Source organism: Nanorana parkeri, unplaced genomic scaffold (assembly GCF_000935625.1).
Source record: "Nanorana parkeri isolate BGI_ZX_2015 unplaced genomic scaffold, ASM93562v1 scaffold85, whole genome shotgun sequence".
Lineage (NCBI taxonomy): Eukaryota > Metazoa > Chordata > Amphibia > Anura > Dicroglossidae > Nanorana > Nanorana parkeri.
Genome location: NW_017306353.1, coordinates 445,079 through 462,548, shown reverse-complemented (window position 1 = coordinate 462,548; position 17,470 = coordinate 445,079). Strand labels below are relative to the sequence as shown.

General features: G+C 45.1%; 1 protein-coding gene across 1 annotated transcript in view; it reads right to left on the bottom strand.

Annotated features, from left to right (window-relative positions):
- Positions 1-17,470, bottom strand: part of ABCA3 (ATP binding cassette subfamily A member 3) — a 56,236-nt gene that overhangs the window by 31,597 nt on the left and 7,169 nt on the right. The window contains exons 2-3 of the mRNA XM_018552378.1: positions 5,047-5,127; positions 3,447-3,699 (exon numbers count right to left, since the gene is read on the bottom strand). Of these exons, the coding sequence (XP_018407880.1) occupies positions 3,447-3,699; positions 5,047-5,100 (307 nt within the window). The 5' untranslated portion in view covers positions 5,101-5,127. The remainder of the gene's footprint in view (positions 1-3,446; positions 3,700-5,046; positions 5,128-17,470) is intronic.

Genomic DNA, 17,470 nt, shown 5'->3' with positions numbered 1-17,470 from the left:
ACTGGTGACAATGGTGACTCTCCAGTGGGGACAGCAAAAAAAAAAAAAAAACCCTGACCCACCATATTTAAAACTACAAAAAAATGTTTGATTAAAGACACACTCAAAGTATTAGTCAAACAGGAGTGATAATTTAAGTGCTTAATATCAAAGTTACAGCGTATTCAAAGCCCACCCAAAATGTAATATATTGCAGCTTACCAGTCCTTAGATGTGGAACCTGCATTATTTCCCCCCCTTCATTTTCACCTGGTAATCCTGCACACAGCACACTTACTGTTCTAGTGTGCCTACCCTTACTCCTGTATCTACGGAGAGAGAACTATTGTTGTCACCCAGGTTGTCACCCAGGCTGGACTACAAATATGTTTGCCTTTGTTCATCTCCATCACATTAGGACTGATGGCATTAGTAATTTACAGAAATAGGATTCCATTGTTTTATACTTCCAATTCAGCCCACAGGAAGTGACAAGGACACGTGCAGGGAATTTACCAGGACTGGAGCAGACAGAATCTGGAGCAGCTGTACATGGCGACCAATCAGCTTTCATCTTTAATGTTCAAAGCTTAATTGAACAAGATAAAGAGAGAAGCTGATTTGTTACTGTGCACAGCTGCTCCAGGTTCTGGCTGCTCCAGGTTTTAGTAAAATTTACTCCTGAATGTTTCTAAGTGCATCTCTGACAGGGTTCTTCACTAAAGGGTGAAGAGTTTGGAGAAGGCAGGAGAAGTGAACAATCTAGGACAACATGGCTGATTTGGAATAATTCTCCAATTCCAGTTCAGCTATGTTGTCCTAGAATGTTCTCCTTCTCAGGCCTTCGCCAAACTCTTCACCCTTTTGTGAATAACCCTGTAAGTGTCTAAAACATGACAGTGAATAACCTGAATCTGAAAAGAACAAGGAGCCACCAACTCCCCATAATAATATATTCTACAGACTGTTATACACACACCTAGATAAATGGAACTTCAAACACCTCTGCGTGAATACTGTACTTTATGTAGTTTGCAGGATATGAAAAAGTTCATGTAAACTGTCCTTAAAAAATACTTGTCACAACTGGTTCTGTAAGATTGAAGAATGTTCCATTGTAGAGTATTATCTCTGTTTGCTTACCTCTGAGAATTTTATTTACACAGCCAGCTCTGCAGGATTTAGGCTGCCCATCAAATCCATTAGAACATATTATTTTGTAATCCAGAATGGCAATTGGAAGTTGAGAAGCAGTACAATGACCCGGGGAAAGGTGCAACACTGAGAATGGCTGTTAGATTTCCCTAACGCTAATCAATAATAGAAGAATGTAGACAGGGCCATAGTGGAGTGCACGTCATAACTAGGGATGCATCGATAACGATACTAGTACCTCATTACACGCGGCCCGGCTTCCTGATTGGCCGTAAAACCGGCTCCATGCTCTCGTCACTAGTGCCAATCAGGAAGCCAGGCAGCACGTAATGACTCGCTGCCCGGCTTCCTGGTTGCTCAGAAGCTGGCCAATCAGGAAGCCGGGCGCTGTGTAATGACGCGGTGCCCGGCTTTCTGATTGGTCGGGAAGCCAGCTTCATACTCCTTCACCTCATGATGAGGGAGCATGGAGCCAGCTTCCCGGCCAATCAGGAAGCTGGGCGCCGCGTCATTACACAGCGCCCGGCTTCCTGATTGACCAGAAAGCCCGCTCCATGCTTTCTCGTCACCTAGTGGTGAGAAGCATGGGGATGGCTTCCTGAATGAGACTTCCGGTACTCGGTATCAGCGAGTACCAAAAAAAAATATTGGTACTCGATACCGAAATACCAGTATCGGTGCACCCCTAGTCATAACCTCTTGGAGGGGTAATGATATGGGCCTGTGTAGACGGGCTTTTGTTTGCTTCAAATGGGTTTTGCTTTCTTTAAAACAGGTCTATGGTAGTGCAATACACTTGAAGCTGGTCAGGAAGAGGTCCACTTCAAGTCAAATGTGCATCTCAAATACCATCAACACAGGCCCGAAGCCAGTCAACACAGGCCGCATCCCTTGTGGTAACCTGAACCACGGAAATGCATTAATAGCAGAGTATCAAACTGCACAACACAACATCTGATTTTTTCATTCTCATTTTGAATGTGGTGGCACCAAAAGCTGAGTAGACTCTGTTCTATTGCAAGTGGTAATGTTCAGCAGAATTTGCTCCATTAGGGCTCAATTACACCACACCGGTTGGGCTGTGTTGATCTGTATAGATCAATCTGGGCTCATTGACAGGGTACATAGAAAATAATGAAGCACAAATTCTACCTTGAGTTGGGTTACAGTGCATCACATAAAAATGCAAACAAGATACATTTTTAAGCAGCACAACTCACTTTACCCTATATGCTGTGGTACATAGACTTGAATGAAGTATCATTTTGTGACCCTTCAATAAAGTTTAAAAAAAATTATTTGTAACAATTCATAGCACCGTCCTTCACTGCCCCTGCACAATGGTGCAGGTTTGTGTGAACGAGCCCTTACTAAAAAAATTTGAATGGGAACAAGTATCATTCTGTGATCAGACCAAAACATTGTAACTTTGTAGCACGTCACAAGTTGAAAGGCTGCAGCAAGGTCTAATCTGTGTCAGGCATTTGTGAACCCAGTCAAGAATGTCAGGGAACTCAGGATTGACATGACTGTATCATCTCTAAACTGGCATCTCAGTCCAGGAAGTAGATGGTGACTCTGCATGATGCCTGAACAAAGATGGCACCGTCCTTCTAGAGAGAAATTAAGTGAAGGCATTGTCAGAGGGAATAGTGGAATCTCGGCGAGAATAAATAAATACCTGGAAGGGTTACAAATACATAGCATACGTGTACATGCCATTAAAAATATATCTGATGTCAGGTGAACTTAAAAGAGAAGTAAAACCAAACTTTTTTTTGGCTTTATGTCTCTTTTTGAGTCTCAGGAGTATATTTACTCATGTACTCCTGTGACCCAAAGTCAGCATGTAGCAGGCACTGCCTGTTATTTGCCGACAATGCAGAGCAGCACTGCAGACAGGCAGCATTCCGACAATGTCAGGGTCTATCAGGCTGCCTGATTGCCAGCCAGCTCTGCCTCTCTAGAGCCAGTCAGCTGTGCCCGCCCCTTCTGCTGTCTGTCCCTTCAAAGAGCGCTGGCAGAATAGAGAGGAAAGGGGGGAGTCCCTGCAGGGGGTAGTGATTGACAGTCACTGCTCTCTGCAAGGAGGAGAATGTGAGCTGAGAGATCAGTGATATGTGATCGCTCAGCTCTCGGTATATAGAGCCGATGTGTGACAGCTGTAATGTCCCGCACCGGCTTTAAGCATTGGGAAGAGTATATTGTACTCTCCCAAAACTTCTAAACCAAATCACAATGGACATAGGATCTATGTGCCTCCAAGAGCCATAAATAGCACAAAGACAGACAGCTCACAATATATATCTTACCTCGAATCCTAATGCCTAGTCTCTTCTCTACGTTGTTTACAATTTCCCAGACAGCATCACTTTGAGATGGAACATATGCCAGATCCCAGGATCCACTGTGAAAGAAATTGGGTAGGGTAGGAAACTGCATAGCCCTGTAATATGTAGCATTGGGGAAAGTCTCAGACTCCACCCTATGCCTTAAGGCGATAAGGATGGCAGAGAAGAGCAGTGGAAGTGCCAATTCAATCACTGTAACGAGAACCTGGCGTTTCTGTGAAAAGAAGAAGAAAAGTTATATTGTATCCATCACTCTAGAGATCAGGGCTTATGACTAATGAGTTCAACTGAGACTAAAGACAGCCAGGCAGGTAGCATTTTCCAATATAGGTCAAGTATCTTAACTATTAACAAAAATGTATCTTATTTGTTTATCACTCGGCTGTAGATGTGAGGTTGTAGTCCATTATGGGAGCCAGCTTGGAGCGGTGGCTACTTTACAACACACATAGGGACCATGGTGAACAAAAGTAGCCACCCTCCGGCTAGGTTCACACCAGATGCAGTGCGTTCCAGTCCAATTCCGGCAAGAATGCACTGCATCGCATTGCGGTCGGCTCACGTTTTTGTGGAGCAGGAGGGGGCGTGGCGGCCCATTGAAGTGAATGGCACCATAGTCATGCCCTCTTGCCGCAATGCGATCGCCCGCACATTGTGCCTGCGGTCCGGTGCAATCAAAATAGTGCTTGCAGCACAATGTGCCTTGCGATACCATGCGGGCGATCACATTGCGGCCCGGAGGGCGTGGCTACGCTGCCATTCACTTCAATGGCCTGCCACGCCCCCTGCTGCCCCACAAAAAAATTGAGCCGGCCGAAATGCGATGCGGTGCAGTGCGTTCCGCCGGGAACGCACTGCATCTGCTGTGAATGTACCCTCCAGAAGGAAGGACAGTGTCAGCAGCAATTCAGAGATGATATTGAGGAATTACAGCCGAGTGATACACAAATAAGATACATTTTTGTTAATAGTTAAGGTACTTAAATGCATTTTTAAGATTTAACTCTGGAGTTTAGCATCATTTTAATCTCACCCTAAACCCCAACACACCTGTACCCTTAAAACCCTAGAGTGACAAAGTGATATCTGGTGCAATCATCATCAGGGGGCCAGCACAGGAAACAAGGAAGAAGGACCCAGCCACCAGTTATGGTTTTTTTGTTTTTTTTTAAATAGCAGTTTGGGATTCAGAGGGCAGTACTGAAAAAATATAATGAAAGCAGCGTGTTAAATGTAATTTAATATGTATGCTTAAATACAATGAATTAGAGTTGGCAGTTTTAAAGACGGGGGGGGGAGGAGAGAAACAGGCGGAGGTCTACGTCAAACCCAACCCTTAAGCCTGTTATAACGTCTTAACTAACCCCTAAAAAGTTGGATGCAACTTATCAGGTGCCAAAAGTATCACTTGGATGGAGATGAACACTATCTATGCCCAATTGCAAGAACTCTGTTATATTTTCCAACCAGGGTGAATACAAGGTTGTTCCAGTCTAGATGTTTCTGCTTTCCTCTTATACAGATTTGTGTACACAAAATCCTTTTTCTTACTAGCACTCACCTGTAAAACATAATTCTTCCACAGAAGGAGGCCCAATTGTCTGAATACAGCCATCTTGATTCAATCCAACTGGAGGAGATCCTGTAACAAAGAAACACATATTTTGAGGCACCAAAAAAAAAAAAAAAAGAAGACACGGCTCTAGGGCTCCATCTCCACCCAATGAATCTTATAATCTTATGTGACATGTAATAGTAAAGTATGTTAATGTTAACTAGAATGTTTGGAGCTTAGAAGATTGAATGGCTACCTTAATTAAGCTTTCCTTAGATCCCTTCTTCAGGCTTAAACATTTCCGTCTATAAATATGTTGGTCAGAATTGACGAAGGGATCTAACGAATCCAAAAAGCTTGTACCTTCAATAAGTTAGCACTTAAACTCCAGACCTTCTGTATGTGACTTGTACCAATATTTCGAAAGCTAGCTCAATGCAAAGAATTCAGCCCATCCTTACCAACACTTTAGGCAGATCCTACACAAGGCATTGCAGGATGGATCCTCTGCTGATCTGTGAGCCTTCCACGGCGGGCTCTTTCACTGTTCCTGTACACCTCAGACCGCGATGTAATAAGGAAGGGCACAATCTGGAATTGTGTAATATACCAATCCACTCTCATTAAGTAGAAATCCCAGATTTGCTCTCTTTGAACACCCAGCTCTTGTCTCTCAAGTGTCCTAGAAGTTTACCTATTAGGGAGAGCGGAGCACTTCTGTAGGGGGATGGAGAAGGAAAATGATGCAGAGTATTGCAACACAGGCATGCCAGGATGGGAAGCTATGCATAGTGTGCACACCTGAAGAGCGGAGATGAATCGGCGAGAACGACATGATATGTACATTAATGTAGGTATGACGCACCAGTTTGAGGAAGATTATATGCATTAAATAAAGGAGCTGTTGGAAAGAATGTAAACTCAGCACACATATTGCCAATTCAAACAGCACATACAATGGAAACAATCCAAAAGTTTACTTTTAGTAACATTTCTGTAAGCTGATCGTGAAATTTAGGAGGCTGAAAGTAAAATATAAATCTTAAACTTGTTCTGCACAAGACCAGCTTGGCCAAACACCCCTCCTGCCATTCAAGCCTCCCTGTTGGCCGTTGAATGGATGGCTTCAGTGACCATTGGGGAGGCTCAGGATACAGGAAGGGGTGTAGTTTAAGGATAGAAATTCCAATGTATCTTGAAAAAGGTGGCGCAGCCAATGTGCAATTCATTACTTAAGAGGTGTGAAAATGTTGTGCCTGCACCCATCTCCTTCACATTTATCATTCCGACTCCAATTATATGTAAAAAAAAAAAAAAGAGGAACCTCTGGTTGCATAATGGAAGCCATGTTTCATTCCAAGTTAAAAATAACATGTTGAGCAGGTGCAATGGAATTTTTCACAAGTGAGCTAGAACGCTCATACAAACAGAAAATAAGCTGGCTGCACACCGGATTCTGCTGGAATAATTTATTGAAGCTCGTAACACATCACTGGTGTCCTTCCCAAGGTCCGATGTCTCTCACATGCTTCACCCAGTCACAGGCTTACTTGTAGAGATCTCCTGGTTAGAAAGATTGACTTGGTTATCTCTACAACTAGGCCCGTGACTGGGAAAAACATGTCAAAGATGTCGGACCTTGGGCGTGACACCAGTGATGTGGTACAAGCTTCAATAAACTAATCCAGTGGAATCTGGTGTGCGTCCAGCTTTTTTTCTGCTCGTATGGGCTCATGTTGGGGCGAGGATGTGCTCCCAGTGGCAAGCACCTGGCTCATTCCTTCCATGAACCATGGAGGAAAGTTGCTTCTTTTGAGGTCGGTGCACCCACTGCAAGCCATAGCCCAGCAAAGACCGGCAATCGATCTGTGTCCAGACTGCGGTCCTCTTCAGTTGTTGGTTGCTAGGACTTCTGGTGTCCTAGCAACCAATGACATCAGGGTTTCTACTCCTCTGCAGTCAATAGTTGCTAGTACTACTGGGAGCTGTGTTGCACGGCCCTCCACAACAGTCCCAGTTTCTCATGTGGCCCCTTGGGAGAATTAATTGCCCACCCCTGCTTTAGAGGGTACACCTCCAAAACTCCATGCTTTATCCTTCTAGATTACATGTTATTGCTAATGGAGAATCTCTCTCTTTTTTCTTAAATGTATAATGTTTAACAAACAATCGAAAGGTCAACATGGACCAATGAGAATCCCATTTTTTTTTAACTCACCCCTGGCAGCTTCTGAATAAATGGACAGGCTACTGGATGGTTATGCATTGTACTGGAGTGATGGCTTATTAGCAAGACTAATCGGACCATACAATTGAAACCGTATTAATTTCTTCGCTCATCTCGGCTGCTCCAGTGCCATTCTGCCCATGACACATTAATACCAATATGCCAACTCTACATATTTGCCCCTAATTGCCAGCTGGGGGCTTATGGTGTGCTATTGATTTTGTTCTTTCAGCCAGTTTTGTAGATACCGTTGGATCTGAGTTTATTCGTTTATTTTGTCTCTATTTGGTGCCTAGTGGTTGTTGAGACTCACTGACTGCTTCCTATTTCCTACACTATAAACTCTGTTTGGACAAATGGCTATTCATACTGTGACAATCCTGCCATGGAATGTTAAGGGTCTAAATGATTTTGTCAAGCGATAGGATGTGTTTGACTATCTGGCATAATACAAACTAACCTTAATCTGTCTTTAGGAGACTCATTTAAAACCTCCACATTTTTGAATAGGCGGAATTTCGAACTTGCCATTAACTCACACACTCCTCCTATTCTAGAGGCGTTAATACTAGGGATGCACCGATAGTAGTATTGGAATTTTTGCAGATGCCGAGTATTTGGGCAAGTACTCGCACTCGCCTAAATGTTCTGATGCCTAGCCCGATACTTCCGGTATCAGGAAGCCGGGCAGTGAGTCATTACACGCTGCCTGGCTTCCTGGCCAATCAGGAAGCCGGGCGCCACGTCATTACATGGCGCTCGGCTTCCTGATTGGCCAGAAAGCAGGGTCCATGCTTTCTTGTCACCTAGTGACGCGAAGCATGGGGACATCTTCCCTGCTAATCGGGAAGCCGGGTGGCGAGTCTTTACATGCCGCCCGTCTTCCCGGCTAATCAGGAAGCCAGGTAGTGAGTCATTACACACCGCCTGGCTTCCTTAATGGGACTTCCGGTATCGGTATTTGGTATTGGCGAGTACCGGAAAAAAATTATCAGTAATCGATATCAAAATACCAGTACTGCCCTGATGAAGGAACCCTGCGTGGCCTCCGAAACGTTGGCTATATCATGTTTGTGATGTTTCACTCCAATTAATGAGCACAAGGATTGAATGTTACTACCTGAGTGCTGGTGATCTTCATCTTCTATATGCCTCAAAAAGAGACGTCAGTGAAGCAGAAGTAACTTTACAGAAAAATATAAAAAAAGGATGATCTGAGCACAAATTGTAAGCCATACAGATTTTACAGACAAGTCTTATATTTCTCCTACAATACTGATGTGTATTTTACGTCTCACCTTGTACTGAAGTGTATTTATGGTATTGACATTGCCATATTACCATGCCGGTAAAACAAGTTTGGAGCATGATTTATTACAGAGAAGAAGGTGAGGCTTCATCAGCCAGTGTTTGCACCATTCTCATTTGTTTTGTCTCATCTGATCTACAATCAGCATTATTAATGTATTTGTATATACTGTGTATGCTTCTTTAAACATCAAAAATAAGAATGATGCATGTCTTTGTATTCCCTCAGTACTGTATATAGTGTATGTAGTACAAAATCCTTCCCCCCTCCAATCTACTTGGGCTCCTACCATCCCATTCAAAAGCCAATTTCAGACTCGTATACAAAATTGTGCCACTCTGATAAGTAAGATATTTAAGTGGGACTCCAGTCAATTTTCTTTTCAGTTTTGGATAGAGTAGGAAAAGTTTAGAACCCAACTCAGATTTTTATTACTGCAAGGATTTCTTCACTTCCAGTTTCACACCATTTTCCGGACCAGATCTGGAACACGGTGCATTGCGTTTTGCTGCGTTCCGGAGCCGTTTTGTGTTTAAGCTTAAAATGGGATTTCAGGTGCGGTCCAGTGCATTTCCATGCATTTCAGTGCACTCCAGACCAGACAAAATGAGACATTAAGGCCAGGGTCACACCATTTTGTGGACCAGATCTGGAACGCGGTGTATTGATTTTTGCCACTTTTTGTACATGCGATTTTGCCACGTTCCAGAGCTGGCTTTTTTCCTTCTTTCTTTAAAGCTTAAAATGGGCTTTCAGCTGCGGTCCAGTGCATTCCAGTGCGTTTGCATGCATTCCTGTGCAGTCCAGAGCAGACAAAATGAGACCTGCAGTATTTTTCTGGTCTGGTCTAGAACAGACTGTGCTGATGTGAACAGAGGCCATAAATAGCATAGGGTTACATTAGGATGCATTTTGGGTCTGGAAACAATCTGCTCTAGTCTGGAGATGATCTGGATGTGGTGTGAATGGGCCCATAGAGAGGTTATTCCCTGGCCGCTGTGACTGGGGATAAGGTTATTCAAACATGACATGTGCTTAATTAGCTTCACTGGGCAGCAAAGGAGAAGTTGATGCACAAGTGCACTTGCATTGAATTGAATGGGCCGCTTACCGCATCTAAAATCACACCAAAGAAGTGCATGACCCTCTTCATAAAATCGTCTTGCACCACAACACATGTTAAGTTACCATGCAATCACTAGGTGTGTTGCACCGCCATTAAGAAATAATGGAACCACAGCACAGCAAACGATGTCGTGCAATGCAAGAACGCACATATTCCTGTATCGTATATAATTACACAGGGCCCTTAAAAGAAGACTTGAACCCTGGGAGCTGTGCCCAAAAAAGCAAAAGGAAAAAAGAGCAAATGACAAGTCTCCACAATTTCCTGTAGGAAATACAGCTGACCTTTTCACCATTACTGGTTATCCATGCCTTGTTCTGCAAGTGCTCTGTGAGGAGGCGGCCATGTTGGTAGAAAAATCATGTCATAGCGGCCCCTCGATAACCAGATCAGTGAGGAAGCAGCAGAAGAGGTTCACAAACATAGATGTACAGAATGAATAAAGCAGAAGCAGGCAGATTAATGAAGTGCAGATTTTTCTCCTGTAAACAGAAAAGGAATGACATTACACAATCTGTCTCCAAATCTCATTAGAGTAGGGCTGCAACAACTAATCGACTAAATCGATAATAAATCGATTATGAGAATAGTTGGCAATTATTTTATCGGTTAGTTGGTTGGGGAAGGAGAGAGAGATAGAGGGGGGGGGGCGAAGGGGGGAGAGGACAGGAGAGAAGGAGGACAGGAGAGAAGGAGGACAGGAGAGGAGGACAGGAGAGAAGGAGGACAGGAGAGAAAAGATTATTTTTTATTACAACCAAATCGATTAGTTGAAAAAATAAATTGGGCAACTAATTGATTATGAAAATAATCGTTAGCTGCAGCCTTACATTAGAGCAGCATTTGCAGGCAGCAGTGCCTTAGATGAATGCAGCTATACATCTATGAGGCTGTAGCCACAACAGTGCCCGGGCACAGTCACAAATTCCCTAAATATATACCAAAACTTTTTTTTTCTAATTTGCCTTGGGTCTGCCCTTGCATACTTGGGCCCAGGGGAGTCTGTGATCCTGCAGCATGCTCTTTCCGGTCATCTGCCAAAATCTTGAGCAAACCCTAGCAAGTAAGGAGCATGTGGCTTCAACTCGGGTCCAAAGCAGCAATTCCACTTCCCTTTTCTACAACAACAACAAAACAAAAAAGTCTGTTCATGTTCCACGAGCGGCCTCTTATTTTTTTTATGAGGATTAGAGCCATTAAAAGATAGCAGAACTTTAAAGTGAACCTGTCATACCCACTCAAGTCTATAAACTTATATAAATAATATTAAAGGACCAGCAGCTTAATTTTCAATCAGTTCCTTCATACAACCATTGAACCCGGACCCAGGCTACATACAGGGTATGGGCTTTGCTCCAAGTTTAGATTCAAGTAGAACTATTGCCTTTCTTTAAAAAATATGTGTGCTGCAGCACTTAAATATAATTGCATCTGCACTTACAGTTTTCTCCTAGTCCCCCTGCATAGTCCCACACATACCTGTTAGTCCTGCCAACAAAGTCCACCTAATGTGGCTTCCTGTGATGGGGTGGCAATGATGTTGCATTATTCCTGAATTCAGAGTAGAGTTGTCACTCATGTAGGCTGTGCCTGCTTGCACTACAGTAGGATGAGAAAATGTTGCAGGGGGCATGGCTATCAGTATCACTGCTGATTCACAAGCTTGTAGCTGTCAATCATCACCTGGCTACCTAGTCCTGCCCACTGCTTCCTGGATTGACCGCACTGCATGTGCTGCTGAAACTCTCCCATTGTGATCTGCAGTGTCTGGGAGGGGGAGCGTGTGAGACACAAATCAAGAAGGATTTGGTTTAGTCAGACAAGATAAAGGAAGTTTTTTTGTTTACTCTAGGTTTGTGCATCACATAGTAATTAGATTTGGTACTTGTGTAGACTGTCATATGGGAACCTTTAGTTGTGCTTTAGGTCCCCATTCTGCCTCAGTCAGCTGTCAAATACCAGAGCCTCTCAGACAAGTAGGGGCCCTGTAGTTTGAAAGATGAATACAAGTGGGATCAAAGCATTTTAGTAAAGTGTGACTTTATCTTGGTCATAAAGGTTTTGGAACCAGATACCGCTTACATCATACATTTTGGAGCTTGTTTGCCATCCCATTCCAAAATAATGGGAGTCAATACAGAGTTGTTGCACTCCCCCAAATCCCTTTTCAGCTATGAGGCCCGGTGCAGACCTACGCGATTCGGCATAGAGCGGGTCCTGCAAAATGCGGGGTGACATCCGCGCGGCAATCGCAGAAAAAAGGTACATGTACCTTTTTTTGCGACACACGACTTGCAGCTGTTTTAGCCGCGATCGCGTTCGAAAGCACAGGCGGAATCACGGCAGGAAACCGCTCGTTCTGCCCAGCGCGACTGGGGTGCCATTAAAAAATAATGGCACCCACCGCTAGATCGGTGCACACCTAGGCGACTCCTGAACGTGTGGCAATCTGCGCCGAATCGTGCACGATTGCCACGCGGTGAGGTGTCGCCTAGGTGTGCACCCGCCCTCAAAGCTTTCACTCTTGTAAGAAGGTTTTCCACAATATTTTGAAATGTGCCTGTGGGAATTTGCGCCCATTCATAAAAAAAAAAGCATTTGTGAAAGTAGATACTGATGTTGGACAAGGAGACTTCAATGCTGGGTCCCGCACTTCTACTTCAGCGTTCATGTCGAGGAGGAGGGGGAGGAGGAAAGAAGGAGACCCTGGTGGTTGCCTGGCTGCCCAAAAGGAAATGGCTGCACCGTAGCCAAAATACGCCTTAGGGCCACCAGAAGGGATGCGGCAGGCGGAAGTACCGGCACATGTTCCCGCCCATCCACCACCACACTGGAGGAACCAGGATGGTTAGACCTCCTGCCCACCACGTGGTTCCCACCAGCCCAAAAAAAAAAAAAAGCATTTGTGAGATCTTCCCAAAGATGTCCACTTGGACAGGCCAATCAAGTTTCACCACACCAGACTCCTCCAACCATGTCTTTACGGAGCAGGCTTTGTGCGCTGAGACACAGTCATGCTGAAACAGAAAAGGAACGTCCTTAGAATATTGCTACAATGTTGGAAGTATACAACTGTCTAAAATGTATTTGAACACCATCATTTGGGGGCTGTTCATATACTTTTGTACATATAGGTTACATGTAATGGGGTCACTGCACACAAATGTCTGGCCATATAGGTTACACAAATGTGTTTAACCTCTGTGCTGGAACTGCCCTTAAAATTGCTATCTGAGCAACGCCCTATAGAAAGTAGGAATTGTATTCCAATCACACCATCTATGACCTTGTTATATCACTGTATGCAAATCTATAAAAAAAAATACTTGAAGCTATCCAAAGAATGACGGAAATGTGGAGCTGCTGCAATTCTGAAATGTATATCATACAAGACTCTCCTAGCTGTCCAGATTTTAAACATATAAAAACACTAAATGTTTTTGTATTTCTTCCTTGTCTGAATAAACAGCAGACCATAAAATCTGAGACTTCATGATCAGCTAAATGAAATATATCCAATGTTTTCTATTTTCCCTCTTTACATGCAAATTAATGCGGGCCATCCTGCCAATAACCTGGCCTGTCCAGTACTCCTAGCTAACCATGCTAAACACAAGATGCTAATGCTGTGCTAGTGTTATCACCATCCCAGGCATGCCCCCACACTGGGATTACAGGGCCCTGTGCTGATATACAACGTGCCCACAAAGACCTTCTGTCAGCCAACGATGTGACTCCTGGAGTGTGAAATGTCACAAAGGCTAATGGGTTCTAGAGCAGACAACAACCAACATCACAGGCAGTGGCCAGATACTGTGGGCACAGCCCAGGGGTGCACCTCCAATACAAAGGATATTGGAGTCATGTGATGGATAATTAAAGGTCGTATTAAACTCTCAAACCTTTTTCAATAATGAATCCAGATCAAACAAATATATATTGCCCAGGAAAGTATTTCTTTACATTTTTGCCCAAGCACTTACAGACATCTGGTTTCCAAACAGCTCCAACTCTCTCAGCTCGGCTTCCCTGAAATTCCTGTCCAGTACAAGATCATCAAGGACAGAACAGACTCCAGCAGCTTCCCATCTAGCATGGAAAAGGAAGGAGGGAGGAGTATAATGCAGGGAGCAGGGATTGGCTTGGCTTGCTGTGTCTGTCTTAGGGATGCACTGATACTAGTAGATACTAGATACTTCCTGATTGGCCGAGAGGCCAGCTCCATGCTCCCTCGTCACCAGGGAGCATGGAGCCGGCTTACCAGCCAATCAGGAAGACGAGGGCGGGTAATGACTCGCCCCCGGCTTCCTGATTGGCCGGGAAGCCGGCTTCATTCTCCCTCATCACTTGGTGACGAGGGAGCGTGGAGGCGGCTTCCTGGCCAATCAGGATGCCAGGCGGCATGTAATAATTCCTAATTGACCAGCTTCCCAAGCAATCAGGAGTCATTACACGCCGCCCGGTTTCCTGATTGGCCAAAAAAGCTGGCTCCATGCTTCGTCACCTGGTGAGGAGGGAGCATGGAGACGGCTTCCTGGCTAATCAGGAAGCCGGGCGGCGAGTCATTACATGCCGCCCGGCTTCCTTAAATGGGACTTCCAGTATCGGCGAGTACCGAAAAAAAAAAAAAATCGATACTCGATACCGAAAAACAGTGTCGGTGCATCCCTAGTCTGTGGACACACACACACAATGGTGACTCCATAGGACCCTGCAAAGGAAAGGACCAGCTGGTTCTGCAGGAAAATACATTTTTTACAAATCAAGGAGCAGCGTTCATTGTAAGTAATTGAATCAGCATTTGAAGTAGCTTAGACACTTTTGACTTTAACATTACTTTAAAGCCTCCCAAAAAAAACGATTGTCTGTATTTGAATATTTTAAGCTGGCCATACACTGAATTTTTCCTCATTCAGCCCTGCTCTCGATTCCCCCATCCATGCAGTTTAGAATCCTCCCCAGCATGGTATTGTATTCAGACAGCAACAGGCATGCTGCGGTCGGAATACTGAAACAGTGACTGCAGCTGTTCGAACTACAGAGTCAGTAGGACTAGGGTGAAATTTGACCAGTGTATGGTCAGCTTTAGACTGCCAGTCCATGTATTGTTGATAATTGCTCGCGAGCAGCGGCGGAACTATCACCATAGCGACCCAGGCGGCCGCTATGGGGCCCGGCCAGGACAAGGAACAAAGGGGTCCCCCTGATGCCGTGCAAGCCGCCTGGGTCGCTATGGCATTGCAGGCTGCTGGCTGTCACTGGCAGCTGTAAGGAGGAACGTGCCGCTGTTCAGGTCACTGACAACCTGTCAGTGATCCGTGCAGCGGCGCATTCCTCCTCACAGTCGCTGCTGAGTCAGTGACAGCCAGCACCTACAGAGGAGAAAGCTGGCCCGGCATTGGCAGTGAAGGAGGGAGGCGGGGCCCACCAGAGACCGCGGAGGCGGGGCCTGCCGACTGTGGAGGGGGAGCGGATCGGGGCTGACCGGTAAGAGGTGTGCCAGCCCACCTGAGACCCTGCAGAGCCCACCAAAGAGAGTTTATAGTGGTCTCTGTATGGGTCACTCTCAGGTGGGCTGTGTGGGATCTCAGGTGGGCTCTGGAGGGGTGTAACTAGAAATCACAGGGCCACATACCACATGTTGCTATGGGGCCCTGTGATTTCTAGTAACGCCCCTGCTCCCGAGCCTCTGTCTATATAAACTCATGGCTTCACATATTCTATAGGTCCCTGTGCCATGTGAAAGAACCCTCGAGTCCGATTAATACCCTGATGGAGGTAGAGCTCTTTTTCACATATATCACCTCTGCAAGAAATGATGTCTGTTGCCCATAACAACCGAGTGGCTGCAATGCTGGACCAGATCTAAGAAACACAACATGCCGCAAAGGCCTATGTGTCCAATGTTTATGAGCCCAGCAGGGCAATAATATTTATTCCTCAGTACCACTTCAAACTGGAAAAGAAGCGGATCCGGGATGTAGTCTGTGTTTTTCTGCTATTAGATTTAGAAGGATGAAAGCATGTAACAGCCCACAAGATCGCACACGCTATGCCAGACCTTCTGCTGAATTGCCAGTCTGGGCCTGACTGGGTGCACTGGACAACACACATTTCGGAAACACGTGGCTTCTATAATCTAATACATGTGTTCGGTAGGAGAGTGCAGACAGCAATGATGATGTACAAAGTGCAGTGACTCATAGAAACCAATTATATTTTAATGACATTAAGCCAATGCAATAAGAGATAGAGCTCCGATTGATTACTACAGCATACTGCATTCTTCTCCGTGGTCTCTGCCATGCCACAAATGTTTGCAGCAGTTGGCCAGGAGTATTATGGATGAATAAAGTCATGATGTCTCTGTGGACTGTCCCTTGGCTGCCCCACACCTATGGGCCTTGCATTAGATGTGATGTCAGCTGGCACCAAATAGGCTGCAGGTGCAAGATTTGGAGCCAGCGGGAGCGGGGTTCAGGTAAGTAAAATTGCTTTTCATCGACCCCCCTAGACATAAACGAGACGTTAACCCTTGCAGTGCAAGGGTAGCCCCACTGCAAAGGGAGAGTTTTTCTTTCCCCAAAGATAGGCTTTAAGGCCCCATTCACACCAGATCCGTTGGCATCCATTTTTCAACTGATGTCAACGGAGGGGAACCCAAAAATGTATGGCTGTGAATGGGACCAGTTTACACCACTACATAGCGTTGCAGTGTGCTGAACAAAAAAGGAGAGCATGCTACGCAACGGAAATGCAAAAAATACAGAGACGTTTGTCCACTCAGGGCATGTTATTTAAAATAAAGGTCCTAGGTGTCATCCTTGACTTGGACCTCACCTTTCTTCCCCACATCCAATCACTATCCAAATCCTGCCGCCTTCACCTTCGCAACATCTCCAAAATATGCCCCTTCCTCACCAATGAAACCACAAAACTGCTCATCCACTCGCTTGTCATCTCTCGTCTTGACAATTGCAACTCCCTCCTCATTGGCCTTCCTCTACACAGGCTCCTCCCCCTTCAGTATATCATGAATGCAGCTGCTAGACTCATTCACCTAACCAACCGCTCAGTGTCTGCAACCCCCCTCTCCCAATCCCTGCACTGGCTTCCATCCTCCCCCCCCTCTGCCAATCCCTACACTGGCTTCCATCCTCCACCCCCCCTCTGCCAATTCCTACACTGGCTTCCATCCTCCACACCCCTCTGCCAATCCCTCCACTGGCTTCCAATAGCCGAAATAATAAAATTCAAAATATTAAAAAACCACTTACAAAGCCATCCACAACTCTGCCCCCGGGTATATCTCGAACCTCGTCTCAAAGTATCACCCTAACCGTCCACTCTGCTCTTCCAAAGACCTGCTTTCCAGCTCCTTCATCAACTCCTAGAGTTGACTAGAGTCTCTCCCATCCTCTGGAACTCTTTACCCCAATCTGTCCATCCATCTCCCACTCTGATTGCCTTTAGGCGATTCCTTAAGAGTCATCTCTTCAGGGAAGCCTATCCCACCTCAACCTAACCACTGAACTATCTCTTTCTCAAACATCATCCCCGCACGGCTACCTCCTCATGTATAACTTGCCCCCCCCCCTTTTAGATTGTAAGCTCTCAGGGGCAGGGCCCTCCATACCATCTTGTCTTTAATTGTATTGTGATTGTAATGTCTTCCTTATATTGTAGAGCACTGCGCAAACTGTTGGCGCTGTATAAATCCTGTATTATAATAATAATAATAATAATAATAATAATAATAATAATAATA